The 24,521-nt window shown below is 40.5% G+C and overlaps 1 protein-coding gene across 6 annotated transcripts in view; it reads right to left on the reverse strand.

The window, feature by feature from the left end:
• Nucleotides 1–24,521, reverse strand: part of EPB41L2 (erythrocyte membrane protein band 4.1-like 2) — a 127,062-nt gene that overhangs the window by 70,556 nt on the left and 31,985 nt on the right. For 4 of the 6 annotated variants that reach the window (XM_015421264.1, XM_015421263.1, XM_015421265.1 and 1 more), the window contains exons 2-3: nucleotides 21,284–21,741; nucleotides 19,670–19,864 (exon numbers count right to left, since the gene is read on the reverse strand). In XM_015421264.1, the coding sequence (XP_015276750.1) occupies nucleotides 19,670–19,864; nucleotides 21,284–21,727 (639 nt within the window). In that variant the 5' untranslated portion in view covers nucleotides 21,728–21,741. Of the gene's footprint in view, nucleotides 1–19,669; nucleotides 19,865–21,283; nucleotides 21,742–23,941; nucleotides 24,022–24,521 lie in introns of those variants that run through there. The other 2 variants (XM_015421261.1, XM_015421262.1) reach the window with 2 other exon arrangements.

Genomic DNA, 24,521 nt, shown 5'->3' on the forward strand with positions numbered 1-24,521 from the left:
AATATATAGAAATCTAAAAATTGAAAATGGCTAGTTTATACTTTTAAGTCTGTTATTCAGCAAACCAGTTGGAGGTTTTTCATCTATGCTGCCCACCACTTTTGCAATATTCAAGAACACACAGATGACTGAGTAAAGACCAGTGCATTCATATACCTATTAACTCATTCCTTTTTCCACCAGCATCTCAGACTTATTTAAAGGCTTCAGTGCAATGAATTACCAGTGTGCACATCCACAGTAGTAGCTTGGTGCTACTCCTCTCCAGGAGGTGGGATTTGGAGTCTTACTTATTTAAATCAAGGTTCCTTCCTTTTGTCTGAGCACATATCTGAGGATTTTTGTTATTCTTGCTTTGTTACCTGATGTATATATTGATTCTACCTGCTCCTTACCCCACTACCACACCAACCTGCTACAGCACTTCTGAGACCCAAATGTCATTGTAATGAGCCAGGCTTACTAAGCCAGAAACCAAACACTCTGTGACAATCTTGTTTCAAAGCATGAAGACAGGCAACTTGGTTTCCTTTGATACTGAAAATGCTTACTCATACCTACTTTAGACAGTTGTGACTCCAACTAATAATTTGTCTCTGTGGGACCTTGTTACTGGCGGCTAGACTACTATTTCTGTGGGACAGTATCACTATGACTTAAGGTGCCAGTTCTTAGCATTTAGATACCAAAGGGAACCCTGATAATGAGGACACAGCAACTGAAGTTTCTTTATTAATCTTCAACATAAACATTTAGTGTTCAGTTATCTTACAAAAGTGTGTAGCAAGTTTGAGCCTAGGCATGAATTAAGGAAGAACTGACAAACCAGACTATTCAAAAAGAATATGCAGCCCAATGAAATGAGAACATTTGTAGGTAGCAGAAGGCTCCCGAAGTTACAGGAGGTTCTGGGGATTAATCCTTTGAGTCAGAGAAGAGAGGTGGCACCTGCCATCTCAGGAATGGGCTTCACTGTTCCCTTGAGCTCCTCCTCTGCCTCTATTGTAGTCCCAAGAGGGGAAGCAACTTCCTGAGGGAATTCAAGGATTTGTCTTTGGATCCCCTCTCATAATAAGGGTTTGGGTTCCTGGGTCATGATTTTTGTGTATTATACATACAAAAGGAGGGAAAGCAGCATAAAGAAAGTGAAAAGCTAACAGTGGTGTGTTCTGCTCCTTGTATTGGGTTCTAGCGCTGTTTCTGATTAATGTCAGTGCTTAAATAACTGTGGTTATGTTAATCACTTACAGTGTGATCCCAAGCAGAGTTACACCATTTTGACTCCACAGAATAAAAGAGTGTGATGCTGCTTAGAATTGCTCTACTTTACTTACATATACATATATATAGTTTCCAGTATCTGTCTCTTGACCGTGCTAGAGAAATTAGGAGTTGGGGACTGCTTCACTTCTTTGCAGGGGCAGACCATTCCTAGGAGCAAGTTCTATGCGAAGTAGTTGGCACTGGCAGCAGAAGCCCACTTCTGCTTTGAGCACAAAGTGGAGAAAGGTAACTAGAATTGCTTGTTTTCAATCATGTAATAGCAATTAATGCCTCTTTTTTGGTTTTTTGGTAAAAGCTGCCTAATTTTAGCTCATTAATTTTCTTCTATCACTGGACTGGATGGCAGGTTAAGTTACACTGCAAGCCAAATAGCTGTATGGTGACCAATACTGTTGTCGCCAATGATGCGGGATGAGTTAAAAGTATCTTCAGGTTAATCTTGAGGAACACTGGACCTTCCTGTGACTGTTCCCTCTATTCAGAAATATGGAGGGCATATCCTTGACTGATGTGTGATTCCTCCTACCGGGAAGGAGGTAGGGACAAAGCGTAGCTTCCTGTGATCACTGGTGGGAGGCAGCACTCTCCTCATCTGGCAGTTCCAATATTTCCAAAGCATCAAACCACTGGTAACCCATGCAAAAGATTAAAAAAGAAAGTTACCGAAAATATGGAACAAATTAAATTAATGCATCCACAGAGGAGCCAGAAACAGCTGAATCCAGACAGGACTTAACGATATGCAGAAGACGTTCTTCAAGAAGCAGATCAGAGATACACAACTGAATGAAATAAAATGAAATGTGAAACTCAGATGGCAGAAAACACTACAATGTTTCTTGGCTGGCAGCCATAATGATCCTTTCCCTTAAGACAGAGTGGAGCAAGGATGAGTAGAAGAAACAAACACAGTAAATCCAGTGTTCCATTCTCACTCAGAGGAGGCGAGCATCCTCAACTAGTGGGGCGGGGCCAAAGCAGTGCTCCCAGTTCATGGAGGGTTGAATGCCAATCAAGAAGAGCTACAGCCTCACATACCTAAATGACACAACAATCAAGGCAACAGTTATTTATAATGTCTGAAAAATGTCGTTCCATTCAAACAATCCTAAGTTTAACTTTGGTGCAAGCTGTTGCCAGCAAGCAGCCTACCATCACCTCCAGTGTTTCTTGCTATTAAAGGCAACTTTCTATGACTGCAAGGTCTAACATTGCTTCTGTCTGTATTTCAATGAGTGGCATAGCTACTACTTTCTGCTTTTGCATGGTTTTTAAGCTATCCAGAGCCTTTGTCCTTCTGAAAGGTTCTAAAAACAAGAAATTTACCACAGTATTGCAGCAAGTGGATTCAGATCTAGTGAACAGTGAATTCATTTGTCTATTCATTACTAAGCAAAATGGCATGATAATCGGACATATGCATAACATGAGTGTCAACATTATTCCTGGTTGCATCTAGGCCAAATCTGATACAAAGGCAATGGGTTAATTGTAGATAAGCCATTAGCAGTTAGATAGGAAAACTGTATTCTCATTGTCAGTGTTGAAGGTTTTTTCTCTCCTTCTCCCCTATCCCTCCCTTCTAGAATTTTCAGCTGGGATGCACATTAATTGGTAAGGTTTAATAACCCCAACAACATTTAACTGCTCTGTTAATGAAATGAAACCAGATTTGGTCCACATCAGCTATAGGAAAGATTTCTCTTCACCTTTAATATTCAGGATGTCCTACAGGATCAACTGTACATGGGCAAGCAGGTCGTATTGCTCCGCTACACCGGTTTCTTCCCAGAATGGTGGGAAAGTATATATTTGGGAAGCACATATGGTGTGAGCCAAATGCCTTCCTGCCAGAGACAGGATAAAGTAAAACTTTGTCTGTCTGTGCCATATAAGGTAATACAGAGTCTGAAGGTGGCTCTTGCCAATATTTTGCTTCTGTAACTAAAAAGAAGATAAAACATGCAGTTTTTGGTAAATTAGGTAGTCCATACCCTCTTTTCTCACGTTATCTGTGATGGGGGCATTAATTCTGGGGTCTTGGCTATTCCCCCCATATGAAGTTCTGAAAAATGGAGTTAACGTTCCTTCTCCCAGGGTTCCCCCTCCCCCAAAAATGGACATGAGTGAAGCATATGTTTTAGGTAAACTCTAAAGTTTATGCATACTAGGAAGTAGCAACTGGTTAAGAAGAAGAGGAGGAGGAGGAGGAGGAAGAGGAGGAAGAGGAGGAGGAAGAAGAAGAGGAGGAGGAAGAAGAGTTTGGATTTATACCCCGCCCTTCACTACCCAAAGGTGTCTCAGAGTGGCTTACAAACTCCTTTCCCTTCCCCTCCCCACAACAGACACCCTGTGAGGTAGGTGGGGCTGAGAGGGCTCTGACAGAAACTGCTCTTTTTTCAAGGACAGCTCTTATCAAAACTACGGCTTGCCCAAGGTCATCCAGCCAGGTGCAAGTGGAGGAGTGGGGAATCAAACCCGGTTCTCCCAGATTAGAGTCAGCGCACTTAACCACTACACCAAACTGGCTCTCCTGTAACTGTGTTGTGTAAACTGTCACTGATTAATTGCTTAAAAACTGCCTCCATAACTAAAAGCATTTCAAAATTGCCTTTTTATCTCTCTACTTCTACTCTGTACCTTTAGTTAGGTCAAGATATAATTGGTTAAGCGCCTCTCTTTCTCTTCAGCTTTCTGCTGGAATATTAGACCAAAGCTGTGTCTGCGTACCCAGAGACTAAAACGATCCCTGGAGTAATGGGTCTGAAACTACCAAGTGTAGGGGCATTTGTGCTGACACAGGTCTCTGGCCCAGAGTATCATTATTCAGTACATACACTCAGGGCAGAAGCAAGTCTGAATGACAAAGCCCTGAATAATTGGAAGTGCTCTGCTGGTGGAAGAATCTAAGAAATTTCCATTTGGACGGTAAATGATAATGTGAATGTTTCTGTCAGATAGTCCCTGAACTTTGAAGTCTCCTGGTTACAAGGGTTCTACTTCAGCATGTTACACATTGTGCAGCATGTTACATATCTGTTTGTATATTTAAGATCCAAAATCACTTGCCAGTCCCCATTCTGGGACCATAAAGAATCCTGAATGCACTCCCTCAGAATTTTTCCTGAAACAGAACAAGGTCCATTACTTATGAAAACAAGGTGGGCTCATAGCATCCAGTGCCCACTGAGGCCTGACTGGCTCAGATATAGGGAAAGCCAATTACCTGCCAAGGGGGCAATGAAGGAACTCCTTGGAGAAACCTGTGAATATAGCCTCCCATCTCCAATGGGCCATGTACCTGCATAGCCAGGTGTGCTGATAACAAGTTTAGCCACCCTGTGACATCTATTCTGTGGATAACAACTTCTATTTCTTGTTACTACAGAATAAGGCATGTACAAATATAGCCTTTACACGTGCATGCCCTGACTCTGGTACAGAGTCTTCTAGGTATACAAAGGCAAGTTTAGAGGTGAACGGAAATCATAGAAGGAAATCACAGGAAATAATGAGACAATTCTAAATTCAGTGATTCATTTTTATTGATCATAAATGGTAGAAAAGAGGCAATTTAAAATGTAATACAAGCAATAAAATGGTTCACTATTTAAAACAGCAAGAGTACCCAACTGGAATCAGCCCAACAGATATTACTATTATAGAAAGAATTTAGCAGTGCCTTCCATGTGTGTGTGGTTCATGTAGCCCAAATGCAAGAAAGCAGGTAGATAAAAGGATTGGGGGGGGGACTAGAACTGGGATTTCTAATAGTAGAGTTGTAATAGTGTGGTTGGAGGGGATAAAATAGAATTGCCTGTTTACTGACATATAAGACACCCTTGGATCCCCTAATCTATTCAGTGATATTCTAAACAGCCTCCGATTATCAGTTTTATAACAATAATACAGATGAAAGCATCCTACTAGAAATATTTGTTTTCCATTAAAGCCATTCAACTTGTGCCTTACTTTTTATGTTACCAGAAACTACATATATAGCAATCTGTAAGCACAGCATTTTTTTAGCATGTAGGCATTTGAAATAGTTTTGTGGTAATAAAAATTATGAGGTAGGCAAGTCGCTAAAATTATTTTAGTAGCTCTATTCTTTCCTCTGCATGACAGATTGGTTATTTCCATGTAATTCTACTGATAGTAATCAAAAGCAGGCAGATATTCTGTTTTCAGAGTACCAGGCAGAATTTGTTGCTCCAAACAGCAGCATACAAAACATAAAAAGTAAAGAACAGCTTGCTCTCAATATATAATCAACGGTAGGGAGATTAACCCTTCCAGTTTTTGATAATGCTTTCAAACACTGCAACAGGGTCTGCTATTGACACAGTTAAACACAAACAGCATGTTACCCTACGCTGCCAGGCAAATCCTACATCCCTATTCATCTCTTTATGGCATTTAGTGAAGCAGCCAAAACATGACATTTTAAAAACCTGGTAGCTGAAAAGAATTTTTGAAATTGCTCATCATGCAGATTTCAGAAGACGACGCCACTGCAATTCCACAGAAACCCCTTCAACTGCCTATGTGTAGGCTCTTTCGACACTAAAGTTATTGTGTCTAGCAGACATTGATAGAAAGCTCATAACTGAACAAGTCTGCTATGCTCTGTGAGCTATGTACTATGCAGAATTTGTGAGTAACACTGTACAAATACAAAGGACAAGAAAGGGGGAAAAGGTATGCAATGCTACTACCCAACACAATAAGCACATTGTTTATTCCTTCAAAAAGAATCAAAGCACATTCATACAAGACTGAACTGCTCGATTTATATCCAAGTATTTACAGTTTGAATGAGATCCCTTTTATCAGTTGAAGTAGAAACAACAGTATGCGCTTCCTAGCAAACTGCCAGAAAACTAGTAAAATTAATACCAATAACAAATACTCCTGTTTTTCCCCAAAGGGTTAACAAAAACCCATTTAAGGAGAAGGGGATGGGAGGGACTGGAACATAGCAAAATGACCACTGGTTACTCACCATGAAGGGTCCTTCTTCTCTGAGGCTTGGAGGACATCTTGTGGGTGATTCCCATCCATCACTTAGGGAGGCAGGACTAATATCAATTACTTCCTGTTTCCTGTGGTGGGAGTCACCCTAGGCTCAGTTCTGGTGCTCCGAAAGCAATAGTCTAAACTTAACCACTCTAAAAGACAGAACTTGAACATCAACAGCAAGAGTATAGAAAAAACAACAAATAACTGAAACAGGAAGAGGAGAGTGAGTTTCCTCTCGCTGAGGACTATTTGGGGGGGGGGGGGGTTGGAAAATGAGTGTGAAAGAACAGCATAGTAGATAGAGGAAATGACGACCCGGGAGGGCCAAGATGTCCCCCAAGCCTCAGAGGAGAAGGACCCTTCATGGTGAGTAACCAATGGTCATTCTCCCTCTGAGGTGGAGGCCATCTTGTGGGACCTCCCAGAGCTGTGTCCCTAATTTTTGGGAGGGTGGTCATCATCAGGAGTTAGTACAGACTGCAGCACTCTTCGTCCGAATGCTGCATCAGCAGAGTCATACACATTGATCTTATAGTGCTTATCTAATTCCCTTCTGAAGCCGTCCATGCTTGTAGCCGCCACCACTTCCTGTGGCAGAGAATTCCATGTGTTAATCACTCTTTGGGTGAAGAAGTACTTCCTTTTATCCGTTCTAACCCGACCGCTCAGCAATTTCATGGAGTGCCCACGAGTTCTTGTATTGTGAGAAAGGGAGAAAAGTACCTCTTTCTCTACCTGCTCTTTCCCATGCATAATCTTATAAACCTCAATCATTCCAAATGAGGTCGCACCGTTGATTTATATAGGGGCATTATGATATTGGCTGATCCTAATAACCCCCAGCATAGCATTGGCCTTCTTTATTGCAGTCACACACTGTCTCAACATTTTCAGTGAGTTATCTACTACAACTCCAAGATCTCTCTCTTGATCAGTCTCTGCCAGTTCAGACCCCATCAATGTGTATTTATATTTAGGATTTTTGGCTCCAATGTGCATCACCTTGCACTTGGCCACATTGAACCCCATTTGCCATATTGACGCCCACTCGCCCATCCATGACAGATCCCTTTGGAGTGCCTCACAATCCTCACTGGTTTTCACCACCCTGAACAACTTCGTATCATCCGCAAATTTAGCCACTTCACTGCTTACTCCCATCTCCAAATCATTAATGAACAAGTTAAAAAGCAGTGGACCAAGTACTGATCCCTGCGGTACCCCACTGCTTACCACCCTCCACTGAGAAAATTGCCCATTTATACTCACTCTCTGTTTTCTATTAATTAGCCAGTTTTTGATCCATAAAAGGACTTGTCCTTATATCCCATGATTTTTGAGCTTACTTAGGAGCCTTTGATGAGGAATTTTATCAAAAGCTTTCTGGAAGTCAAGGTAAACAATATCTATTGGATCCCCCTTGTCCACATGTTTGTTCACTCCATCAAAGAACACTAGCAGGTTAGTGAGACAAGATCTTCTCTTACAGAAAATAGTTGTAGTTATCTGGAGCGAAACCTTCCCCATTGTAGTGTGTCAACAGCAGCAAGTATGAGGCCCATCATCTTGGCCAAGGTGGACAAGGAGGAGGTCTTTGCTTGAATAATTTGGGTGGCCCTTTTGATCAGGAGATAAAGCTTTGTAGTTCAAGTGTCCATCACCACTCCCAAGTGCTCCAGACGCTGTGTGGTAGTCAGAGAACTTTTCTGCATGTTCACCAGGAATCTGAAGTCTTGTAAGCACTGAAGTGTCCTGGCTATGTCTTCCTGGGATTGACCCCGTGAAGGAGAACAAATCAGAATGTTGTCTAAATAAGGGTGAACATGAATCGCTTGCTCTCAAAGACAAACAACCAGATGAACCAGGATCTTCATAAACACTTGAGGAGCTGAGGAGAGGCCGAAGGGGAGGGCTCAGAACTGAAGATTAGTCTCCCCGACACAGAAACATAGGAATCTCCAATGGTGTATGAAGATTGGAACGTGCATGTATGCTTCCATCAAGTCTATGAAAGAGAGGAACTCTTCAGGTTGTAATGATTCCACGATGGATCTGAGGGTCTCCATGCAGAAGTGTCTGGGCTTTACATGTTTAAGTATTTCAAATCTAGGATAGCCCTCCAGTCCCCATTCTTTTTGGGGACCGTGAAGAAGATGGAGTAGACCCTGGTCCCTAGTTCGTCTACCAGTACAGGTTCTATTGCCTGAATATCTTACAGGTGAAGTATTGAAGATTTGGTTCTGTCTCTCTTTACTGGATTTCTGTGTAGCGGAGAGATGATGAAACACTGAGGTGGGATTGAACAAAATTCTATCTAGTTCTCTTGTCCAAATGTCTGGATGGGAGGTGGTCCATACTTGGTTGAAATGTAGCAGGACCCCCCACCCCACCGATGGGTGCGGATAGTCATGCCTTTGAGACTTTGGGGTCCCAATCCCGTTTGTCCCGTCTCTGTGGGCCTTGAGAACCTATTATTGAGGCCTCTGCGATGAAAAGGCTGTTTGTTGCCACCATAAGAGGGTTTCCTGTTGTCTTGGCGAAACCTGGGTAGTGTATGGTATGAGCGAAAGGAAGAGGAACCTGATGTCCTCCTATCGGCACGTCGTAATGTCTTGGGTAGGGCCTTCTTCTTGTCACGAGTTTCCACTAAGATTTTTTCCAGTGGATCCCCAAACAGCTTGTCTCCTTGAAATGGGTATGCAGTGACTATGGCCTTAGATTGGTAGTTTGTATGCCAAACTCTCTGCCAATGTGGCAGGCGGCAGTGGCTGAGGCCATAGCACTGGAAGCAAAGACCATGGTGTCTAGTGTGGCACTGGCGGTATAGGAGATGGCTTTCTAGATCCTGTTGGCACCCTCCAGTAGTCTGCGATTGCCACCTGGTAACATCGGGATCAACTTACGCTCTTGACACTAGCGATGCTGCCGCAGACGCCTTAATTGCCATGGAAGTGGCCTCATGAGATTTCTTTAATGCAAACTCCTCCTGTTTGCCAAGATTGTCTCTTAAACTGCCATGTCAGTCTTCAGATAGCAATCCAGAGGATTGTAGTCACTGGCAAATCGACCACAGAGATCTGTAGCAGATGATATCAAAGGATACAACTTTTTAATAAAACGTGGGAATGGTTTGATTGCCATTGGCTTTGCCCATTCTGCCTTCATTTTTCTCACATAGAAATCAGGAAAAGGAAAGGCTTTTTCTGAGCAATCAGCTGGAGGAAAGAATTTATCAATGATCTCTGTGCTATTTTTCTGCCCTTGGGCATTAGCAGTTTTGTCCCCTGAGTTTGTGCATCCCTGTATATTTAGCACTGATAGGGTCTTAGACAGCAAATACAGAAAATCCTCACCCTTGAAAAATCAAGAGGACTGGTCTGTGACAATCCCCCCCCCCCCGGAGTATGTCTCCAGAGTGGAGAAAAATCCATAATTATCCTCTGCTCTCAATGTTATGGGTGGCGGTCTGGGAGATCCCCTCCCTTTTAAGATAGTGACTGGGCCAGCAAACCTTGACCTCCAAAGGGAGGGGGAGGGAAGAGGATAGATAGAGAAGATAGATGATGAAGTGGAAGACCTACCTGGAATGGATACCGACAGAAGGAAGAAAAGACATTCAGAGCAAGATTCGGACTTTGTGCCCGTGGCTGGGAATATAGGACTAAAACACCGGGATAGTATAGGGGGGAGGGGGAGGGGGGAGGGAAAAAATTGCTTTGTAATGAATGGTCAAAAGATAATATGTAACATTTGTGAAAAACAATTAAAAAAATAAATTAAAAAAAGATAGAGAAGAAAGGATTTGTGTGTGTGTGTGTGTGTGTGTATGTGTATATATATACTCATATATATATATATAGTATCTTCAGAGAGAGAGGAAACAGCAAAAGTTCATGGAAGGAATAAGTGAGAGTAAGTAAACTGAGAAAAGGAAAGTTATGGTTAGGCAGAGTCTACACCTAGCTGCTCTCCCTACTGAGGCAGAAAAAGAACTGAGCCTAGGGTGACTCCCACCACAGGAAACAGGAAGTAATTGAACTTAGTCCTGCCTCCCTAAGTGGTGGATGGGAATCACCCACAATATGGCCTCCACCTCAGAGGGAGAAGTGGAATAACAACCAGCTCAGTCCTGATCCTAAACTTCTCCTGATTCTCTCTCAGCCTAATGAACCTTACAGGGTTCTTGTGAGCACAGAAATATAGGAGGGGAGATCAAACTTTGGGTCCCCTTTGGGGAGAAAGTGGGATATAAATATATAAATACAGACATAATGAATTTACAATAAGGACTAAAGCTAGATCAGCAGCAGTAGTGACCAGCTGCCATCCAGCTGTTTCTCTGTGGGGCTGCCAATCGTCATGTCCTAGAACCCTTCCCGAGCTTTCGAAATCTCCTTTGTAGACAATTATGTAACAGTGGAGCCTGGCATGGGTCTTCATCTGTTACTTTGTAATACAGCTTTCAGAACAACAGGGCCCAAATACCTCAAAAAAAAAAAAAAGAGCTGCAGTTCTGTCTCCCTGGGATCAGACTAAAACCCCCACCTCCCATGATATTTGAATGTTTAATTCTTCCTAGGGTAGCAAGTGCTCTCATATTCACAAATGGCATGAAATCATTAAACTCTTGTATCACTTCCAATACACTTCAGCTGTTCAGACGTGCATAAAATATGGTTGTGCAGTCATCTCTGAAAATGCCTTTTGTTATAAACATTTAATTAGAACAGTGCCTCTGTGTAGAAGAATGGCTTCAGTGCAGTACTCATTTACTTTACACAGCACTAGTATTTAGATAGCACTTTAGGTCACATGACATTTTTTAGTGAACTGAATACATCCTCACAAAACAATTAAAGTCCTTAAAATAAGTCAAAGCTATTCTCATTTTCTACACCATGACAATTACATCATTCCAAATATATACACAGACATCATAAATGAATAAGTAGAATGTGCAGTTTTATCAGGGAGTAGTTCCACAATGTCTCACAAAATATTTTCTACATTTGTTTAGAGAGAAAATGTATCTCAAGTCTGACAGTTTAAAAAAATCATTAATTCCTTTAACATGGCCATCTAGTCCCTTTTCACAAGACTGATGGGAGTACAGACATAAGGACCTTTGCCTGGATGGGGGGGAAAAGCCATGGGCAGGAGGTAGGTACAGGACAAATGAATTAGCAGCTGTTGGCCTGGAAAGAGAAAGCAGTCCAGTTTTCTAATCTCCAAGACTTCTGTTAACACTGCCAAAGGCAGGAATGTTCAAGGCCTAGCCAAGTGGGGGGAAGATCTGGGCAAGTCTACCCTGTATTTTTACCCAACATCAGGGCAATTTTACCTTCTGTAATTTATTCAGACATTGTAATATCATATTACATCCATTATGGGATCCTTTATGAAACTGTGTATACAATATGCTTTCTAAATTATAAAATACACACAAAGTAAACAAATTAAATTCCATACATATACTATTATTATCAATAAACTAAAAAAGTATTTTCCAATATTCTTTCCAATATAAATCCAGCTGTGAAGTGTCATGGCCTTTCTGTATAGCAGTAGGTCTAATTAACCCCCTCCCACCTTTTCCATCCACTTCTGTTCCTGCAGGATAGCCCACTTCTTCCAGTATCTGGCAAAAGTCAACAGCTGTATTTGTGTTAAGAACAATATCCTGATATTTCTTTGGTAAATCAACCACATAATTTAGAAGAAAAAAATTCAGGAAGCCTGAGTCAAGGCAAAATAATGTATTTTTGTGCAACCATTTTCCAACACTGTTATGACCTATGACAATTTCACCACAGATGTATAAAAGCAGCATTATCCTAGTTGCAAAACCAACATCTACTAGAAGGTGCACTGTACATCCTCATGGTTTTCAAAGGCAAGATCCACCTCTGTATCACCATATTCTCTTAAGTTGTTAAGCGAGAGCACAAAAGCTCTAGTAAAAAGAAAATTCCATTAAACCAAATTAACAATTCGACCTAAATTTGTTCCATCTGCTCACAAACCTGTATGGTTTACATTCTAGTTCTAATATCAGTTTGTATATTGTACCAAGCTGTGACAGTTTTTCAAAAGATGGCACTTCCCCAAAACACCATACCAATTCGGAAGGAAGGAAGGAAGGAAGGAAGGAAGGAAGGAAGGAAGGAAGGAAGGAAGGAAGGAAGTTTATAGTTTTGTAGTTTATAGTTTTGTAGTTTGTAGTAGAAAACCAATAAAAATTATAAATAAAAAACCTATGTCTCAAAACCATAATTCTCAAAAAATTACACTGTAGCAATGTCACTAATTAAATCTGTATAAATTCATGTACGTGTTTTTAAAAAGCATTTCCTACCAAAAGAATTTCTGTCCTTCTCAGGAATAAAAGACTGTTCTCTGAAAGGGTAAAACAACTGACGAGGTAAAGCCATTTCCTGGGAGGTAGGGCTTCTCCTCAGCTCCCAATGGTACAAAAGTCTAAAGAACTCTGCCATATTTCAAAAAGGAAAACTAACTGAGTCTATTTCAGTCATTCTTAACACCCTTCATGGGGGTGATTTAAAATGGGGGGAAGGGCTGTCAAACCTACTGATCTATTACCTACCAGGCAGCAAAGCAAAGGAAAAGGAGCCAGCTTGTCCAAATTTAAGTGAACCAGAGTACAAGATTAAACTGCAAACAGCAGAGTACTTGTTTACTCAGGATTCAAATCGCTATACAGGATGGGCAGACTGATCTCCTAGCCACGAGAAGTACAGAGATTTTCAAGGTTAGAATTTTTTTTCTTCTCCCACCATGGCCTCTTTCTCCAAGTAGCATATTCAAACTTTAATAAAGACAGCTTCATAAAGGCAGAAGTGGCTCTCTCTCTCTCTCTTTCCTATAGAGGAAAGGGAGAAAAAGGCAAACAGATTCAACTGTTTTACTGTGAGGTTTAGTGTTGTCAATTCATTTAACTTACCTACTTACATGTATACCCTGCCCTTCTCCACACTGGAGACTCAGAACAACTTACCCTGTTCTCCTATCCTCCATTTTAGAATTCAATGCTCTACAAACAGTGTGTGCTTCTTCACAATCTAGTCTTGAAAAGGAAGTAGCAAGGATTGAAGAACCCCATGTTAGGCAGCTCATGGAGGACATCATGCTGCATAGGATAGTAGCCGATAACTGAAGATGTGGGAATCTGTTGTTTATCTAGCTTTATAAAATACGTATATAAAATATTTACAAACCCACCTTTCTTCCACTACAGCTGGAACTCATGGCATATAACATAACAATCTTAATACAATAATTCTAAAATACCCTTAACACAATGAGAACCCAAATACTGTGCCAAAAAAGTTGCTCAGTCCATGCCATATACTCTCTTAACCTATACCATTTTTCAGCCTGTCATAAAAAACAAGCAAGGTGGAAGTCTGCCTCGTCTCCCCTGCCAGGTCACTCCAGAGTAGAGGAGTGGCAACCAAAAATAAAACCAGACAAAAATACAACCAGACAATAAAAGAAAACATGATGGACAGAGGAGGGACTGCCAAAAAGGCCCTGCTGAGCAGAACAAAATTGTATATGTATTTTGGAGAGAAAGCCCACGGGGGTCCCAGGTACTGGCTTTAAAAGTAAACTCATTGCCCAGGTTAGGAAGATATAATTCAGGGCTCTTGACTTCCTAACGCTCATTGCCACATGCACTGGAAACCCTATGACAGAGGTGCCCTTAATCTTCCTCATAAACCCTGGATCCATGCCTCTAAGATTCCGGGTGAAGAGAAGCACAAAGCACACCACCCTTCGCTATCACGCTCAAAGCCAGACCCAAAGGGCAAGAGGTAAAATTGGCAGCTCCTGTGTGAGGATGTCAGTAGAAGGACTCCCACTAAAAACCTCAATATTCTACTGAACAGAAAAGAAACTACAGCAAAACTAAAAAGAGAAACTAAAAAGCTAATTTATAAAAATGTACTATGACTATATGTAATGCACATTCTAAGTTCAGGATAAATATTAATTTATCCACAGATCTGCATAGAAAGAGCATTTATGTAGCACACAATGGCATTATTTTTCTGCCATTTAGTCCTAAACCCATATCCTAAGGGTTTTCTCACATGCACAGAATCTACTAACCATTCACTGATTAATAGTGGCTGAAGCTGGGAACATGACAAGTTTTTCTAACTATAAAAGGGTTACAGATTGGCAGTAATGACCCTGTGCTTTTCATATCATGCTCAGGAGAGAAGATGCACTAATCATACAAGTATTAAACTAGCACAAATAGCAATTTTAGCCACTATGTTAATAAAAAATAAAAACAACCTGAACCCATTTTAAAATTATTTTATGAAGCAATAATTCTATTTTATTATAGTATGCTTTGATTTACATAAATAGAATAAAGCCATTTAAATCTGTTTTACAACAAGAGAGAAGGAATATCATCTTCACCACCCCACAGTGTGCCACTCCTAAACTCTTATCAATAATTCAGGGATTAGAGAGAGACTCAGAACCACATGCTATTTCCCCCAATGCAAATTTTCTTCCCTGGTTTTAACCATGGTTAAGGAATTATGTTTGCACCCTAGCTTAATGGAGTTTGTAGCCTACTCCAAAAGTTGATTAACAGCAAACTTTGGCTAAGCGTTAACCAACTGGTCCATCTATGGTGCCACTGGTTGTATTTCATCAGTGGCTGGTGCTATTTTCTAAGATGCACAGTGCAGGAGGTTAAGGCAACAGCTTATATTTGCTTCAGACTACACCCCTGGCAAGTTCTACAGAATTCTGATCATAGCCATTGCTAGCAGATACAAACTTACATGAACTATTCTGTTTCCCGAATCACTTTGTGGTTCATTGGGTTTGTGAGTTCATAGAACGGCCTCACCCAGAACTGAGCCCCGAAGGCATTAAACACTGTCGGCGCCCACCACCGGCCCACGGACCCACCTGGGTGAACTCTGAAGGCATCTGCTTACTTCCTAGTTGGGCTGCCTGACTGGTTGAGCTCCAAAGGCATTTGAATGCCTTCGGAGCCCACCTCCAGGTCCAGCCGGCCCTAGTGAGCTCAGTCAAGTGGGGTGGCCCAACTCTATAAAGACATTCAGAGCTCACTCTGGGAGCTCACTTAGGCCGGGCCAGCCCAACCCGAAGGTGGGCTCCAAAGGCATTTAAATGCCTTCAGAGCTCACTTCCAGTTGGGCAGCCCAATCCAGAAGTAACCTCCGAAGGCATTCATAGCTCACTTGGGTGGGGCTGCGGGCCGGTGGTGGGCTCCAACAGCATTTAATGCCTTTGGAGCTCAGTTCCGGGTGGCCCACCAGACCCGGAATGCCTTCAGAGCCCAAGAATGTGTCTCCCATGAACCTCCACGAAAAACATGGAGGTTTGTGGGCGGATCATGGGAGATACATTCTCCCGAACCCGTGGTTCGCAAACCACGAACTGGCCTGGTTTGTGCTTAAACCAGGGTTCATGACCAGCTCTAGTATATATTCCTTGATTCATTTTATACTAGGTTAACTATTTCTGTAGCTTTGTGATCTTTTAAGCACAGTATGGATAGACTAAGAGTTCAGGTTACCTATGAAGGCTCTGAAAACAGTATATATACACGACACACAAACACACACACACAGACTGTCTACTTCAAGTGTTTTCATTCTGCAGGTCAAAATCCTTGTTCTCATTCCTCCCTCACCTCAATTCATTACATGGACTATCACAGATTGACTGAAATGGGTTCATTGTAGTTTGCCTTTAACTAGAGATAGCACATTATAACACGCTAATACAAAAGTTTAGTACAGCAATCTTTAAATCAATATGTTGTCGAAAGCAACATATTTAAATCCACATCTTTAAATCCACTAATTCAGCTCTATTACAAATACCCCATCATGAGACTTATACATTTTCTAGTGAGTTTCCTAACCTAAAATGGCCCAGCTCTACAAAACAGTCAAGCTTCAACTAGCCTTCATACCTACAGACTTTTACAGACTTTGAAAACACTATCTCAGATCTCACTCTCTGCTGGGTTCCCACACTCTCAAATGGGGTTGGGCTGTTACAAACCCAACACAACAAAGGGCACAATTCCCTAGACAATTATATACCCTCTCACACAGTAACTGACATCTAGTTGCACCTCTCCCACTGACAGGGTTGTCAATGTTAAGATACTTTCATAAGGCATAAAAAGCTGGGCCCAACATGCATTAAACACAAATAGTGTTTAGTATTTATACTAATTAGTAATAGTTAATACTAATCTGAAATTACTTTTTACTTCTTCCCTCTGAAACTTGGGAAATTATGTCTTACTCATGACAGCCCATACTGTAAAAAAGATAAAGGCAATGATAGGATAGTAGAGACTGCAAATCTTTGGAATTGCCTTTTTTTGCCATGAAGTCACAGCTGACATCTGGCAACCCTGTAGGGTTTTTGAAGCTAGAGACATTCAGAGGTGGTTTGCAGTTGTCTGCCTCCATGTCACGACCCTGGTATTCTTTGGAGGTCTTGCATCCAAATACTTGCCACGCCGACTCGGCTTAACTTCCAAGATCTAATGAGACTGGACTATCCTGGGCTATTCAGGTCAAAGCGTGGGATTGCTTATCAAGCGTCAAATTGAGAGGAGTGACTATTAAGATATATGCTCTACATTTCAAAAGGTTAAACTGGTTTAGGTGTATAAAAGAATGATTCTATGTAAAATGTAAGCAGTCATAATGAGTACATGCTCCATGTTTGTTGTTTGTTAGTCTCTTTTGATCTGTAGTTATTGTCTTTCTCTTTTCTATGTAGAAAATTAATAAATCCTTTTTTAAAAAATTGAGAGGAGTGAAACACATTTATTTATTTAGATTTATATCCTACCCTCCCAGCCAAGGATGGCTTAGGACGGCTTACAAACAGAATAAAACATACACATAAACTTAAATAGTCCTAAAATCAGATATAACAAATCAACATTTAAAGTGCTAGCAACTAATAACACTAACAGATTATTAAATGATGGCGGTCGACCTTGTCTTACATCGTAGTGGTCAGCATGAACACATCTATGCTTAGAATATGTGCTAAATGTACTGATAACCAAGTTAACTGCTTACTATTTCAATTGGTAAATTTCAGTCTGCAGTCAATGCACAAGAGGGACTTAACCCTTATGTCTTTACAGATAACAGCAAAATCCCAGAATACCTGCTGCTGCAATTCAGTTCTCCAGACAAGACACCTCACAATTTTAATTAGAAGGTTTACAAGCCTTATCAGGAACCATTGCTCATTTATATTCAACTTACTAGAACCTCAACTGTGTCTTGAATTTACTGCACTTTATATCAGAACCATTAGGGATCGAAACAGTTCAGCAACTATGAGTAGGATGATTAAAGCTCCCACCTATGAAGAAATCAGTTGTAAGTTAAAATACCAGCCCTTTTAGGATATTATGAAAACAAAACTGTATAGACTAACATGTATTTTAGCCCCCCAAAAAGTTTTATTTGATGTACAAAGTTAAAGCTTGAAAGCCTATAGCTGATTCCTTGGATATTTAAGGATTCTGGCCCACCTTCTAAATATGCAATATGATGCACTGACAAGCACAGAACAATCTAGTTTATAACTAGAAGAAAAATCTCTTTGATGCAAGATTGTCTGGCTCCTTCACAGCCCAGCCATTAAATGAAATCTGAACAAAACTAGAGAACACTTAATTATTAGGGCCCAGTAGGAGTAATTCTAGGAATTCTCCACACAAATATTTTTATTCTGATAGATTCCAGTCTGTGAAAATCTCTTCTTACCAATAGGATTAAGAAAGAACTACTAGATCAAATGGCAGGGACTTACAGCTAGAATAAGACTACTGATCTTAATCTGCATGAGAGAGGCCATTTCGGCCTATATACCTAAACTGCAGCTGCCTTATAACGGAATTCTTTAAGTCACAGAAGTCTAAGCACAGTGCCCATCTAAATAATTTGGTCTTATGCTGCTGACAAAACATTAATAATATGGAGCTTACCTGAACAGGAAGGCTATTCTACCACAAAGGATCTACCCGTGAAAAAGGCTTGAGAGTGGACAGATGCAGGCTGAATCTGCCTGCATGATGGCACTTTAAGTACTGTCTAATGAGTGAAGCTGTTGCCCCAGGAGAAGGGGATTCTGAAAAAACAAGGGTATCTGTAGAACCTAGACTATGAAAGGCTTCATGGGTCATAACCAGCACCCTGAATTGAACCTGGAAACAAATAGGCAGCGAATGCAGTAACTTTTACAAGGGTTTAATAAGTGAACAACAGTTAAAGCCAGTCCTGAGCCTGAACCTGAAGCCAGGTTGAACCTGATCAAGGGCACGTGTGTCACCCAGGTATCCCTAGAGCTGCTCTGCCACCACAAGCTATATCACCCACAACCACCTCATAAGCCTGCAGATGGACTCTATGGCATGGTCTGATTCATCCCATGTCTCCCACCAATAACGATTTCATATTCCCTACCTCCCTGGTAAGCCCTGGAGATAGGTCCTGCCAGAGACTAGGAGAGGATTTCAAGGAGTGACCCTGTTTATGGGCTCAGCAAGCCCAAAGTATAATTTCATGTGGCTTACAAGGACAAGGAATTATTTATTTATTTATTTAGGTATTTTTACCCCGCCCTCCCCGCAAGCGGGCTCAGGGCGGCTTACAGGGGCTGATTTACAGGGCGGCTTACAGGGACTGATTTATTATCACGGAGACTCTCAAAATTCTCCAAACTTGGTCGAAAACCATCAGTCTCTGAGAGTGGACCATCCTTATCAGTTCACTGTCCCTGCATGTAGGAGGCAGCAAGCTCAGACAGTGATCTTCAACTTGTCCCTGTCCTGTGTAATGTCTAGCCTTGAAAGCAATTACCTGGGAATCAAAAGTATGCAGTTGTAAAAAAAGACTACATCCATGGGGCCTCACAGCACAGAGTGATTTAAAAACTGGACCTTATTTATAACCTGAAAAACAGAAGAATAGAATAGAATAGAATAGAATAGAATAGAATAGAATAGAATAGAATAGAATAGAATAGAATAGAATAGAATAGGAAGATACGTTTGCAGGATACTGTTGTGTTGGCAATGCTGACAGTGATATTACTGTTCAGAGTACATTCAAATAGCTTAATATTGCGTAACATGATATGACTTTAAAATGACATCCTTCACTAGTCATAAACCAAAGAATTGTGAATGTTGTATTATAATGAATTACAAACATATTAAATAGATCCAATTTCAATAAAAGCATACAGCAGTCATTGCTTTCTTTTCAGAAAAGGGATCCTGACAGGCTCACTCTCTTACCTCAAGTTCACAGCTGTATTCTGTGCCATCCAATAGTACTACTTTACATTGGACAGTTCTGATCTTCTTAGGAGTTTTCTGAACAGCTCTCTCAATTTCAGCTTCAGCTGTCTGCACTTCTTTGGTCTCCATTTTGCCTTCCTCACTCCCTTGTTTATCTTCAGAAACAATATCTTTCCTGTCTTCTTTCACAGGCTGTATGAGACAGTGTAGATTAATGCATCATAAAGCTGTGTCCACAGCATGGTAAATCAGGATCATTATCATTACACATCTGATTACTTTACTTTTAAATTCAGAATTTATATAACCTAGTAGAAAACCGCATGATCATTGCCTATCAAACCATTTCTGCGCTAGAGTTCAACTAAAGAGTGCCAGAGTTAAACTAAAGAACCCATTCCATATGTGTGATGCATAAGTCTGCTTACTGTTGGGTGTGGATGATGAGACAATCGTATGCATAGGTGGGGGAAAAGTAATTTGCACTTGGTGAATCTATCTTTAGACTTTTCTTACTGCATTCATGGAAACATTCCAAAATCTTGTTTCTCAACCTCTATCTCTTTCCTTGTTCAAGTGAACAGTGCAAATTCACTACATAAATTTCTACGACGGATTCCACCAATACCATTTTTTTAATTTGGGGAACCACAACAAGAATTAACTCCCTGTCCCTGCTTTCCTTGAAGCAATCCCTTTCACTGGACATGGGCCAGTCTGAAGTGAAAAGAAAAGCACTTTTAAAGCTCCTTCATGGGCAGAGATCAAACTTGCAAAATAGTATACTTAAAACAATCAATAAACTCAAATTAAAACAAAACTATAGCCTTTAAAATAATCCCACTAAAGTTAAACATTCAGACTTTACTAACCCACCAGCCCACATTTACCTAGGTTAGTCATCTGTAACATATTAAGGGGGGAAAGTTCTAGTTTAAAATGGTTCTGGTTTAGTAGAACTTCCCTGCTAGCTATCTTGATGGCAGTTCTTACTGAACAGAAGAGACTAAGTGAGCAGCTCGTTAGAAGGCTAATAATTCCCCAACTTTCCCCACTCACTTTCATTTCTCATTCATCCCAAGACTCTATTTGTAAGGGGCAAAATAATGATCTTTAATATTTAAAAGCAAATCAAGGGCATCCTAACACACCCAGGCTGATTTCCCACAAGCACTGCTCCACGATCACTCTTCCCTTTTGCCCCGATGGTACGTGTCAATTTCACAGAAGCTGCTGCAGGCCGCATTTTGCCCCGCAGCTTCACGTGATTTTCCCTGCGTCTACTCAATCCTGTTTTTTAAGGATTGAGTAGATGCGGAGAAAATAGCACGAAACTCCGAGGCAAAATGCGGCCGCGCAGCAGCTTGTGTGAAATTGACACGTACCATCGGGGCAAAAGGGAAGAGCGAGCGTGGAGCAGCGCTTGTGGGAAATCAGCCCCAATGATACTCAGAATCACAGCATGTCATTTCATCAGTAGCCTAATATCCACTACATTTTACACAGATTTAGTTACATGTAAACAGAATATATCAATTAGCAGCCACTGAAACCATTAAAAATCCTCTATAGGAAAGCTTTTGGTCATTTTCTTTTCTTTCCAATAGATACCTGTGTCTCGGCACTACTAACAGAATCTTTTTCATCTTCTTTGTCATCACTTTTAGCTTCCAAAAAAATCTCAGCAAAGTCTTCCTGCTTTTCCTTAGGCTGAGTTGCCTCTTCTGGAACAGGACATTCACCCTCCTCCACTACTGCCAACTGTTTCTTCTTATCTTCATCTTTGGGTTCTGTCAAACTGTATGACTTTTGTTTCTTAAGCCAGGGTGGGATGAAGCGAGAAATACCCTTGCTTTCAGATGGATCCTTTTCCTTCTTTGAACTTCTAGGGCTCCTTTGGCTAGGTGGGTCCTGGGGAACAGGAGAACCTTCTGCTCTTTCAGACTCCTGCTCCTTTTGACTTACGGGTGCATCCCCAGCATCTTCCTTTGCTGCATTTGCTTCCAGATTCTCTGACTCCTTTACTTTTGTTTCTGAACCAACTTCAGTCGTCATGGTCACTGGAGATGCTATAAAAACCAATATGAACACATGTACATATTATTTCAGAAGCAACAGATTTTAGACAGGCAGTTGTTAAGATATCTAAACTGTAGCCTACAACCCCACGACAAAGTTTAAATATATACAGAAAAGTGTGCCAAGATTAGTAATGTGAATTGCGGAGGACAAGAGTGAAGTGAAATGTGACAACGATGCTGGATTGCATATAATCAGCTGCTGATTGCACACTCAGCCTAATCTTCTTCAAAGTTGCTGGGAAGATAAAACAGAAGAGACGAGAACATAGTCAACCACTTTGGGTCCCCACTGGGGAGAAAGGTGAGATATAAATGAAATAAGTAAATAATTTAAAAAAATATATCAAAGAATTCTCTTCTTCCAGATCAATCCAAGTTAGCACAGAGTGTTAGACTAGTATCTGGAAGACCTGGGTTAAAATCCCTTACCTACCATGAAGCTTGCTGGGCAACCTTGGACCAGTCACAAACTCACTCTCAGCCAAACTCGAGGAAAGGGTTTACGTGAGAATCAAACGGAGGGAGAAAAATGTATACCACCCTGAGCCCCACAGAAGAAGAGTGGGATAAATACATAACTAAATTATAACACATCTCATTCATTCAGGATCACACAAGTGAAACTGGCGTGAGATAATAGCAAACCTGGGATTTAAAAAAAACAACATCTTCCTTCAGTCTCATTCTAGTAAGAACAGTGAGACTTGACACCTTGGACAAGAAAACTCAAGACTATAAACTTTATTGGTTGCTGTTTTAGGTAGTGGAGGAACTTGGTGTATGGAGTTATCATGTACTTTTGTATATTACAATGGCAAGAAAAATTATAATATAAGGCTAATATTATGGGTGACAGCCATTCAGAAGACATATTTCCAACCCACGTATTGGAGTGCAAAAACTTATATTTTACTCTGCATCCCCTTGTCAATAAAAATGTGCAAAATGCAGCTATTGGTATAAGGTAGAGAGGAATGCCTCAGAGTCCTAATCTTGTGAAAAGGTAGCTTCTAAATGACCTATAGTTTTGCTGCTGAAAGAAGCTAAAGGGTGATAGGCCATGTCAGTTTCAAAATGGCTGACCATGAAATGAAACTACTCAGCACAGGCAGGTAAAATGAACATGCCCTTTTCTGGATGAGGTTCAACAAATTACTGTTGAAATAAGTTTTCATAATCTACTCAGCACTGTGTTTGACAGCAGAATAATATTTTATCAGAGTGTATTTTTCAAACTATTTCATTTTAAGAATGCATTAACCATTACAACTGCTTACTTAATCTTAAATTAACTGAACAGCTTAAAGCAAAGTTATCATTATTAAAAATATGCAGCCAGCAGCCAGCTGTTAATCACATTTTACTAATGACTCCTATTTTTGAAACAGTAAAAGATAAGGTACAACTGTTAAAGTTTGCTATTATTATTTCATAAGCTTGTAGGAAACTGTACAAATTGAAATTGTTCTGAAATAGTATTTCTAGAATAATTTCATAGGTAACCAGCTTTCCTTTGATAGTTACTCTGCATCTACTTCTACTCCCAAAGCAGCAAGCATCCATTTTGTTTAAAACAAGGCATCCCTTTAGGAGTAGGAGTTATGGCAAAGACATCTTAAAAGCAATGTCTGGCTACATTTTGAGGCTACATTTTGCATTTCGAACTCTGCTAACGATTTCTTGCATTATACCATCTATTATTCAGACTGATTTTTCAACCATCTTGACATTTGGTCTAGTAAGTGACTTGCAGGTGCTCAAGACAACTGTGGCTAAAAGAAATCAAGCTACACTTTCATAACTGGATATATAATCTTCTTTACTTGTTAAAATAATGCATATGGGTTAAAAGTGGGTAATGTGACAAGATGTAATCACAGTTTCAGATTTTCAGAACAAAGTTGCAAGATAAAACATTTCACATTTAAGATCAATGTAAAGGCATAAAGCTAATTCTTTTCATCAAGTGATCATTTCCGAGCTATGTGATTCAATATTCACCCACAGGTTAGCGCTTGGTAGAATACATGTATAGGTTACTGAAGTCCATATACAATAAAATAAAAAATAACCAGCTAAAAGCAATCCTTTCCCCCATTTTGTCTAAAACTATTTCAATCCCAGCTGTTTTTGCATCTCAAATTGCTCATCACTATGCAACAATATTAAGAGATTAATGTGAACTTACATACATATAATTATTGTTACGCATATCAAGCTAGTTCTGTGGAATTCCTCATCATTAGAAAAGGGACATCCAGCTGATAAAAATCCAACAGTCTCTTTGTACAGCTTAATAAACAACAGTGGCCCCACCCAAGCCCTGACTCTACTAGAGAAACACATACCCAATGGAAAACTAGAGCTTAGTTCTACCTCATTTCATTCCAGCAGCCAGAAAATGCACATGGGTCAAAAATACAACTCTGTTTTTCTGCTATCTGTTCTACAAACCAAGAGAAAGAAAACACTAGTGAGCCTAACTACAAGAGAAATCTGACTCAGGAGAGGGGGGGGGGTGTTCTGTAGAGGGCTATAGTTAAGCTCTTGCAACATCAATTATAAGGTACAATCATTTGTTCCCAGAAACTAAAAGCAGGTAATTACATAAATGGTGCTAATATTATATGCCTTGCCTTGCTAAACCGACTAAGGCTGCATTCAGATGGCTAGCTGTCAAGCTCACCCACCCACACACCTTGTTCCTTTCCCTTGCCTTTTTGTGTGCAGAACTGCAGTTCCAACGCTAACTCCGGTAACACATGCTA

The sequence above is a fragment of the Gekko japonicus genome, unplaced genomic scaffold, assembly GCF_001447785.1.
Source record: "Gekko japonicus isolate JY-2015 unplaced genomic scaffold, Gekko_japonicus_V1.1 scaffold407, whole genome shotgun sequence".
NCBI classification, from domain to species: domain Eukaryota; kingdom Metazoa; phylum Chordata; class Lepidosauria; order Squamata; family Gekkonidae; genus Gekko; species Gekko japonicus.